At 43.7% G+C, this 10,411-nt stretch overlaps 1 protein-coding gene across 2 annotated transcripts; it reads left to right on the forward strand.

The window, feature by feature from the left end:
• The first annotated feature begins 3,857 nt into the window (after window positions 1-3,857).
• MCL1 (MCL1 apoptosis regulator, BCL2 family member) lies at window positions 3,858-8,760 on the forward strand. Of its 2 annotated transcripts, XM_025858295.2 has the most exons (3): window positions 3,868-4,670; window positions 5,010-5,257; window positions 5,787-8,760. In XM_025858295.2, the coding sequence occupies exons 1-3, from the start codon at window positions 3,983-3,985 to the stop codon at window positions 5,901-5,903; spliced, it is 1,053 nt and encodes a 350-aa protein (XP_025714080.1). In that variant the 5' UTR covers window positions 3,868-3,982; the 3' UTR covers window positions 5,904-8,760. The 2 variants fall into 2 exon arrangements, with proteins under 2 accessions (XP_073744483.1, XP_025714080.1); XM_073888382.1 differs by lacking the exon at window positions 5,010-5,257 and having other exon boundaries at window positions 3,858-4,670.
• Window positions 8,761-10,411: the final 1,651 nt, after the last annotated feature.

A 10,411-nucleotide genomic window follows, 5' to 3' on the forward strand; every position in this document is an offset into this window, starting at 1 on the left:
AATGTTCTGTCATCCTCTTAGTCATCAAGCACTATAGACTCTGCCTCCAGTGTCTCTCCATGTCATCCTTTTCATTTCCACTACCATCACCTAAGTACAGTTCACCTATAATTCTTGCCTATCATATTGTAGTACCTCCTAATTTATTTGCTTTCAATCCTTTTTCCCTCAATCCATTCTAAAACCCACAATTAGAATAATGAACCTAAATCAGAGCCTACAGCACAGTACTCTAGTGCTCAGTGGATCCCAACTGCCTAGAAAAGTTCAAAGCTCTTTGGCTCTCAAAGCCCTCAATAATATGACCCCATCCCACTTTTCTAGCCTTTATATATCCCATGTTAGTAAACATTCAGATTCATCCATTCAACAATGGAGTATCTAGCCATGGCTAGGGTTACAGAGGGAAACACAGTAAATGTCCCCATTAAGTGGACAGCCAGTGGAAGAGATGAATAAAACTGAAGAGTAGCCAGAGTGGAAAAAGGAAAACCAGGAGAGTGTGGTGCCCTAAAAGCACATAAATAAAGTGTTTCAAGAAGGGAATGATCAACCACATCAAATACTGTGAAAGGTCAAGTAAAATGAGGCCTGCAAGTTGACCCCTAGAATTTGCCCATGAGAGTCAATTGATGACATGACAAGAATGGTTTCAGTGGAATGGTGAGCATGTAGGCTTGAATGGGGTGGGTTCAAGAAAGAAAGCTGGTAAGGAGGTTGAAGATGTTTGCTATAAAGGAGAGAATCAAAGAATTTGGGTTCTAGGGAAGGCAAAAAGCCCTCAAAAAGAGGATGTAAGAGAGAACATCGGGTTTGTATGTTGGCAGGAATGATTCAACAGAAAGAAATTGATAGAAGAATGTAAAGGGATGGGGCACCTGGGTGGCTCAGTCTGTTAGGCATCTGAATCTTGATTTTGGCTTAGGTCATGATCTCAAGATAGTGAGATCAAGCCCTGCATCGAGCTTGATGCTCAGCGTGGACTCTGCTTCAGATTCCCTCTCCCTCCCCCTCTCCCTCTGCCCCACTCACACACGTGCACACTCTCTCTCTAAAAATAAAATCTTAAAAAAAAACAAAACATAAAGGGATAACTGCAAGTACTTGAGGCAAAGAAGTGGGATCCAATGCACAAGGGAAGAGGCTGACCTGAGATAGCAGGAAAGGTTCATTTATTTTAATCACACAAAAAGCAGGCAGAATAGTGGAAGGAGTAAATTAGTAGACTCGGTGGTGAGAAATGAAGTTTTTCTCTTCTGATTGCTTCCATTTTCCCAGTGAAGTAAGTTAAACAGCTGAGAATGAGGAGGGCAAGAGGGAACACTGGAGGTTTAAGGACAGAAGAGAAGGTGTGCAATAGTCATCTTGGACCATAAGGGAGTGAATGGAAGAAATGCAATAGGAATGCTGAGCACTTGAGATTTCTAGCTATAAACTTAAAATGAAACCAGCAATGCATTTCCTTTTTCAGCCTTTAAAAAGAAAAAGCGTTTGCACTTGCTGTTTCCTCAATCTTTCTCCTTGTCTATCTGATAAAATTGCATTCTAGAAAGCCCACTAAAAAAGCTACTTCTTCCAAAAGGTCATATAGCTCTCCGAGCCCAAAGTGATTCTTCCAACCTCTCAACTCCAAAAATAAATTGTTGATGCCTCCTATAGAGCATGTATTCCATCTCACATGGTTAGTACTGTGCAAGATTAGAAGTTTCTTAAATTAGAGAAACCAGGGGCGCCTGGGTGGCTCAGATGGTTAAGCATCTGCCTTCAGCTCAGGTCATGATCCCAGCGTCCTGGGATCGAGTCCCGCATTGGGGTCCCTGCTGGGCGGGGAGCCTGCTTCTCCCTCTGCCTCTCTCTCTCTCCCCCCCTCTCTGACTCTCATGAATAAATAAATAAATAAAAATTAGAGAAACCATTCTTCTATTTAAATTTTAGTTAACATACACTGCAATATTGGTTTCAGGAGAATTCAGTGATTCATCACTTACATACAACACCCAGTGCTCATCACAAGTGCCTTCTTTAATGCCCATCACCCATCTAGCCCAACCGCCATCCACCTCCCTCCATCAACCCTCAGTTTGTTCTCTATCATTAAGAGTCTCTTATGGTTTGTTTCCCTGTCTCCTCCCCCCCCTTCCCATTTGTTCATCTGTTTTGTTTCTTAAATTCCACATATAAGTGAAATCATATGGTATTTGTCTTTCTCTGATTGACTTATTTCACTTAGTATAATACATTCTAGCTCCACCCACGTTGTTGCAAATGGCAAGATTTCATTTTTCGATGGCTGAGTAATATTCCATTGTATATATATACCACATCTTCTTTATCCATTCATTAATCGATGGGACATTTGGGCTCTTTCCATAGTTTGGCTATTGTGGGTAATGCTGCTATAAATATCGGGGTGCATATATCCCTTTGAATCTGTATTTTTATATCCTTTGGGTAAATGCCTAACAGTGCAATTGCTGGATCATAGGGTAGTTCTATTTTTAGTTTTTTTGAGGAACCTCCATACTGTTCTCCAGAGTGGCTGCACCAGTTTAGAGAAACCATTTCTTATTCATTACAACCACAGGATATTTCTCTCCGTCCTCTCTCCCACATATTATAAATGCCCATGGTTCTAGGTCTTGCCACATAATTATGTGATATGGGTGCCCTATCTCCTTATTAAACTGGGATATTTTGGGGAACAGGAACCTTGCTCACCTGGGATATTTTGGGGAACAGGAACCTTGCTCACCTTTCCAGCTTATGTCCCTCAAACACCTGGCTCTTGAATTTTAGCTATTATTTCTACAGATCTTTTTAACAAAACAAAAAGGGGGGGTTGCTTCCATTACTGTTAACTCGCATATATGGCATATAGCAGGATCCCTGTCCTCAAGAGGTTTTACCACTAGAATCAAAAGTGCCTCATACTCAGTAAGAAAATAAAAGGTATCGGGGCGCCTGGGTGGCTCAGTCGTTAAGCGTCTGCCCTCGGCTCAGGTCATGATCCCAGGGTCCTGGGATCGAGCCCCGCATCGGGCTCCCCGCTCGGCTGGACGCCTGCTTCTCCCTCACCCACTCCCCCTGCTTGTGTTCCCTCTCTCGCTCTGTCAAATAAATAAATAATCTTAAAAATTAAATAATAAATAAATAAAAGGTGTCAGGAGTCTCAGAAAAGGTGCTAATAGGGTAAGGCTTACACGTAAATAACCAAGAGACTGTGGAGTAGAGACGGGGCATGAGAGAAAGCAACTTGGGGAGGCACGAATAAAACTTACCAGGGCAAAACAATTTCATTTAGTCAACTTACATATAAATGATCCATAGGGCAGTTCTTGGAGCGTCCCTATTTCCAAATATTGTTGGACTGAGAGCAAAGGTTGTGCAAAATAACTGCAGGTCCCCAACAGTGCCCTCTTAAGTACCCGTGTTATCTAGACCGTTGTTCCCCAGCCACGCCAGAACTGCCCCAGCCCCTTTTCCTCAGTCTCTGCGTGATTCAATGGGTTAAGACTTTGGTACCGAAAAAAAAAAAGCCTTTGCCACAGATACAACAGCGGGGGCTCGAAACCAGGACTCTGGGAAGCAGCGAAAAAACGACTGGCAAGCCCAGTTGAGCACCTGGGAAGAACTGGGACCCACCAGCCCAAGCGCCCGGGCCGCCCTTACATAACCGGCCGCGCTGCCCTCGAGCGCCGGAAGACCCCGCCCAGCCCTTAAGCCCCGCCCCTACCCCTACCGGCCGGTGAGGTGCCGTGCGCAATTCTCCGGAAGCTTCCGCCCCTTTCCCCTTTTATGGGACTACACTTTTTTTTTTTAAACTTGCTGACGCCACCATAGGACTGGCCCTAAAACCATGATATAGAAGCTCCTCTCACAGTCGTACTTCCGCTTCCTTACACTGAGGAATCAGGGCCTTCCCCCATTTTTCTCACCCAGGAGGCGGCAGCGGCAGCGGCAGCGGCAGCAGCGGCAGCTTGCGATGTTTGGCCTCAAAAGAAACGCAGTAATTGGACTCAACCTCTACTGTGGGGGGGCCGGCCTAGGGGCCGGCAGCGGTGGGGCCTCCTCTTCGGGAGGGCGGCTTTTGGCTTCGGGGAAGGAGGCCACGGCCCGGCGGGAGGTAGGGGGAGGGGAGGCCGGTGCGGTGATTGGCGGAAGCGCAGGCGCGAGTGCCCCGGCCACTCTTGCGCCGGACGCCCGGAGGGTCGCGCGGCCCTCGCCCATTGGCGCCGAGGGCCCCGACGTCACCGCGACCCCCCCAAGGCTGCTGTTCTTCGAGCCCACCCGCCGCGCGTCGCCGCCTGAAGAGATGGAAGGCCCAGCCGCCGACGCCATCATGTCGCCCGAAGAGGAGCTGGACGGGTACGAGCCGGAACCTCTGGGGAAGCGGCCGGCTGTCCTGCCTTTGCTGGAGTTGGTCGGGGAGGCCAGCAGTGGCCCTTGCAGGGACGGCTCACTGCCCTCGACGCCACCCCCAGCAGAGGAGGAGGAAGACGAGTTGTACCGGCAGTCGCTGGAGATTATCTCTCGGTACCTTCGGGAGCAGGCAACAGGCGCCAAGGACGCGAAACCACTGGGCAGGTCTGGGGCGGCCGGCCGGAAGGCGTTAGAGACCCTCCGACGGGTCGGGGACGGGGTACAGCGCAACCACGAGACGGCCTTCCAAGGTAAGGGGGTTAAGTCGTGGAGGCTGCACTGCCTTGTTTCACCTGTCCCAGGACCTTTGGTGGGTGGAAACCGAAAACAAGTCTGTTGAAACGACTCGCAATCTATTTCTGAAACCAGAATTTTCTGGCCGTGAGTCATTGTTTCCGCCCGTCCTAATTCTTTTGGAAATGGCAGCTCTGTTCAAAGCCCGGAAAGGGTGGGATGTCAATTTTCAACTGGGGTGGGCCTGAGTTCTATAGACCCCAAATAGCGATTTCCCTCGCCGTGGGTGGGCAGACAAATCATGCCCTGGTTTAGACAAAGGCCGTGAGAACCTGCAATGCTTTTCTTCCTCTCAGGCATGCTTCGGAAACTGGACATCAAAAACGAATACGATGTCAAATCTTTGTCTCGAGTGATGGTCCATGTTTTCAGTGACGGAGTAACAAACTGGGGCAGGATTGTGACTCTTATTTCTTTTGGTGCCTTTGTGGCCAAACACTTGAAGAGTATAAACCAAGAAAGCTGCATCGAACCATTAGCAGAAAGCATCACAGATGTTCTTGTAAGGACAAAACGAGACTGGCTAGTCAAACAAAGAGGCTGGGTAAGTTTGTTTTAAGGTTGAAGAGGGGTCTCGGAGTGGAAATGGAATGAAGGATTTTATAGAGAAAGTCTGGGGCTATCTAAAGCTTTTTATGATGCACAACTCAGGTTTTAGGCTCCAAGTTAGGATCTCTGCCTAACGTTTTAAGTAGTGGGTTCACAGAGACAGTGTGGTATGACTGTCTTGAATTGTTGCATCAAAAATCCGGTTTTCTGTAGGCTGTTTACGGTTGTTGAGTGTTTTGCTTTTGGTATTGTAATTCAGCTGGATACTTTTCAGTAGATTCAAATTATGAAAAAATAAGAATCACTTGAGGATGATAGTAAATTACATTGCTGAGCGCTGCGTGGCAACCTCCCCCCCTTAATTGAATAATGTGTCTTCTGTAACCTGGGTAAATAATAATTGGTTTATGTTTTGAGGGGGGGTGGAACTTTAGATTTTTTAATTCATCTTTTCTTTATGAATAGTGTTTTTAAGCCATTGGAAACCCATACTTGAAAATGTGCTTTTCTTTTTTGTTTCCTAGGATGGGTTTGTGGAGTTCTTCCACGTAGAGGACCTAGAAGGTGGCATCAGAAATGTGCTGCTGGCTTTTGCAGGTGTTGCTGGAGTAGGAGCTGGTTTGGCATATCTAATAAGATAGCCTTTTAAGTGCAATAATTGACTTTTAACCAACCTGCACCAAAACCACATACGACTGCTGTGAAATCAAATGTATTTATGAAGTTGGACTTTGAGCTGTCCAGGCTGTAACCTCCAAGAGTTCTACTCTAGCAACATAGAACAGCAAGTGGCAAGAGGATTATGGCTAACAGGAATAAATACATGAGAAAAGTAGTCCCCCTTGAAGAGTCACTGTCTAAAAGAAGCCAAGTTAGTTCAGCAACAGGCAAACTTTGGGAGGCCATGGAGGAGAACTTTTAGATTTAGTGAAGATGGTAGGGTTGAAGAGACTTAATTTCCTTGTCCAGAACAGGAGAGTGGCCAGTAGCCAGGCTAGTCATAGAGTCCATTAAATATGTCCACTGAATTCATTAACTTCTTATAGTGTTAAAAGAGAAGCACTAACAATGGCATTGATCTGTATCAAATGGATTTAAGCTACAGGTAATAGAACTATGACTAGAAGCCTCAGTACTGTACAACAGAGTGTGAAGGGAAGCTTTTTCTCTGTAATTAGCTTTCCCAGGTATACTTCTTGAATAGAAAGTCCAAGTGCTCAGGACTTTTATATCTGTTCTACTTTGGCTTGGTTTGAGTGGTTTAGTTTATTAGCCTAGTGATGGCCAAGAATACTTGACTTAAGGCTCAATAATTACAGTTGGAAATATGAGAATATCCTCAATTTTTAAGGTAAAAACATCTTGTAAATGTATTTGTCTGTAAAAATTGTATATATTTTTACAGAAAGTCTATTTCTTTGAAATGTAAAGGGATGAAGAGTCTCAAAATACATCAGTTTTTGCATACCCATTTGAACTTCTGTAGTTAGGAATCTTTCTTACAGCTTTTCTATTCTAAATAATTGTTCTGGTCTTCTAGATTGTATACAGAACCAATTGGTATAATTGTACACAACTTGGTTGTAATGGAACAATTCTGATTCATAACTATGCAGACTTTAATTTTCCTATCTGGTTGGTAAGTAGTCCTTAGTTTTTGTTTTTATTTTTTTAAACCTGGGATTGAGAAACTGAGGAATGGGAATTCATCCTTTCACGGCCTTACTTGTGGATTTTCAATAATTGAGTCAAGGTGGAGTTTAAGTTTTGGGCAGGGGGTGCATGTGGGCTGATAACTTACAAAATAATGGGCTCTGACTGATGAGTAGCTACTCAATTGAGTTCCTTCCACTTGACCTAATTTAACTGGTAAAATTTAAATTGAGTTTATGAGCTCATCTTCAAAACTTTTGCTAAAATTTTCAGCTGTTCCAAATGGGACTTACTAACAGTATGTATATAAAAAGATCACATCAGTGGATGAGAGATACTTGATCCCTTGTTTGCTTAATAAATTGTAAAATGATGGCTTGGAAAAGCAGGCTTATAGTCTAACCATGGTGCTATTATTAGGCTTGCTTGTTAAACACAGGTCTAAGCCTAGTATATCAATAAAACAAATACTTACGTTTCATTTCTGTTAATGATTCCCACACTTTGTTTCAGATTTTTGCATTGGCATCTCTTTGGATTTCAGACTTGACATTTTATCGAACTTAGTTAACTGTTTATTTTCTGTCCTTCCTTGAAATATTTGCTGCTTGTTCTCCCTCTATAGATAGTTATTTCAGTTCTTACATCCTTACCCCACCATCCCTGAACTCTTACTAGCCCTTTTAGTTTTTGGCACTATGAACCCTACGTAACCCCCACCCCCCACCCCAGCAGAGACCTTCATCCTTAATGAATTTTATTCTTGGGAGGTTGTAGTACAGTGGGTGCCATGACCATAACAGTCATGTGGTGGGAGTCCCTTTTCCTTGGATTGGTACCTTTTCAGTTGATTGATCCTATCTTTGGGGGGAAAGGTTTAAAAGTCCCTTTAGGAATTTTTCAGAGGAGGGGATGACAAATTATGTTCCTTTGCGTTCAGAAATGCTCATTTAAAATTATAGAAAGAGATGGGCTGTGTTAAACCTCAAAGAGTTATGTAAAAGCTACTGCTGGTCAACTGAAGAAAGCTTCTATAGAAGACCTAGGGTCATTTGAAAGCTTCATTCGCAGAATAAGACCTTCAGTCTGTGGACTCCAGATGAAAATAGGCATGAATAAAATGACTAAGAATGTAATAGGGAAGGATTGCCCTGCCTGCCCATCATTGAGCCATAAGGTCATCTAGCTAGAGCTATTTTTACCTATGTATTTATCGTTCTTGATCATGAACCACTTATTTATGTCCTGTCTATCTCTAAGGACCTAAAAGCACTTTATGTAGTTTTTAATTAATCTTAAAATCTGGTAAAGATGACTAAAAGGCCTGTCTCCCCATATCCAGTTGTGGAAATAAGCGCATAGATGTAAATTGGAGGAGTTTAGGGAACCCACTTCCCAATTTACTAGGTGTGACTGCTGAAATGTAGAGGAGGGTCTTAGTTGAAACTTTGTGTCAGGGGGGCTATCAGGGCTTAGGGAGCCAAGTGCTTTAGGGAAGGGTGGGTGGTTTTCTAGGGAGAGGAGGCACGTGTTCTAAGTGCTGACTGGCTTGCATAGTTCAAGCAAATCCTCTGAAATGGAAAGGGAGGGGCTGCTTGGAAAGCTGGCTCTCAGCAACTTGTCTTACGCTTCTCTCAGGGAAAAACATGCAATCCTCTAGTGTCCATGCACACTTTATTGGGGGGTGAACACCTTGGTTCTGGTTAAACAGCTAATGCTGTTGACAGCTGTGCCAGGAAGGGTTAGGACCAACTACAAATTAATGTGGGCTGTAAAATGTAGTATGTTTCCCTAACTTCCTGTTTTTCCTGAGAAGAAAATAATAAATCTTTTATTCAAATGCAAGGTGTGGTACGGGTGTTTTCTAATCGATGACTGTCTTCCTTCCCCCACTTAGACAAGCCTTTTAGGGAAGTCAGCTGAGCAAATAAATAGGTGAATTAACAAGCAAAAGCCTGCTAAAGCTGATTTGCTTTAGAGCAAAGGATGGTTCCCTTCCAAATAAGCCCTTCCTTCATTCAAATTAGAGGTGTTGGGTTTTGAAATGTATTACTGCTGTACTTTGGAGTAGTTCCTGTACATTTTAACAAAATCCCTGTCCTGATTGTTCACCTTTTAGTCACTGTGTGCTGGTTCATTGCTGCAGTTCTGTCTCCCCATCTTCACCTTCTTAGATGAAGGAGCTATAGAAGAGTTAACACCCACAGTTAAGAGTTTTGATAGATTCTTGGTACTTTTTTCCCCTTCTCCCAAAAACAAAGGTGAGGATAAGCACATTAATTTCAGAAACCCTATCCTGTCTTTATTTTCAGCTGCCTTGAAAGGGAGCTGAATCACCATGGAAATGTGCAAATACAAAGTTTGCATATTGGTTTCAAGCCCTGAGCACCAAATGCTAATTGTACAAACAGGATTCTGTGCTTTTGTGCATTTAAAAGTTCATTTCTGCTTGGAAGCCCCTCTTTTTCTGAAGCCTAACTACTAGGAGAGGGCAACTTTAATCATTACAAAGCTGTTACATACTAGTGCACTCCTAAGCAGAGGGTTGGAGTGAGGGTAGCATAGGATCCAGGGGTCCAAATCTTGGCCCTTGTTGAGTTCTGTGCATTGCAGTTGCTCCCATTGGTAGGTTGTGATGTGAAGCCATTTCTGCGGTCATGTTCCTTAGTTTTAACACCTTAAAAACTTGGCTCAAATGGTAACTAGGTAACATGAGTCACTGAGGGAGTCAAAGTAATCAACACTTCCCTTCATTTGACACAACCAGACTTTGTCTTTCAGTTCCTGTTTTGCGACTTTAGAGCTCTTGCTTCATACTGTTTCCTTTCAGAAAATGTTAAAGCAGTTGTGACAGCTGGTGTATTTTACAAAAAGTGAAATAACTTGCACAACTGGTGTGTAGCATGGCTCCAGCCAGATGCTCAGAGCATGGCCCGTTAATTCCTGGAGTTCAAAATGATCTGTCTTAATTTATCCCTAGTTCTTTTTGGCCCTACTTGTTCAAAGATTACAGAACTTTGTCTTCTTGAACCCTCCCACACTGTTCAAAGGCTTGTCATTTTCAAGATTTGAAAATTTAACTAGACCAGCTTTAGTTTCAGAGTTGCTACAGTGTTATCTTAGTTATGTGAAGCATGTGGAAAGATGGGGGTTGGGAATCTGCCTTCAGGCAAATGGAACAGACCTCAGGATTCAGTGGGTGTGTTTTTTTTTGTTTTTTAAGACTTTATTTTGGGGGCGCCTACGTGGTTCAGTTGATAGAGCACGCAACTCAAGCTCAGGGTTGTGAGTTCAAGCCCCAGGTTGAGCATGGAGCCTAGTTTTTAAAAAAAGGGGATGCCTGGCTGGTTCAGAGGAACATGTGATTCTTGATCTCAGGGTCATGAGTTTGAGCCCTATGTTGGGTGTAGAGATTACTTAAATACATTTTTTTTCTTAAAAGATTTTATTATTTGACAGACAGAGCAAGAGAGGGAACCGAAGCAGGAGGAGAGGG

This window comes from Callorhinus ursinus, unplaced genomic scaffold (genome assembly GCF_003265705.2).
Source record: "Callorhinus ursinus isolate GAN/ISIS: 27379988/994484 unplaced genomic scaffold, GSC_fseal_2.0 scaffold90, whole genome shotgun sequence".
Taxonomy (NCBI): domain Eukaryota; kingdom Metazoa; phylum Chordata; class Mammalia; order Carnivora; family Otariidae; genus Callorhinus; species Callorhinus ursinus.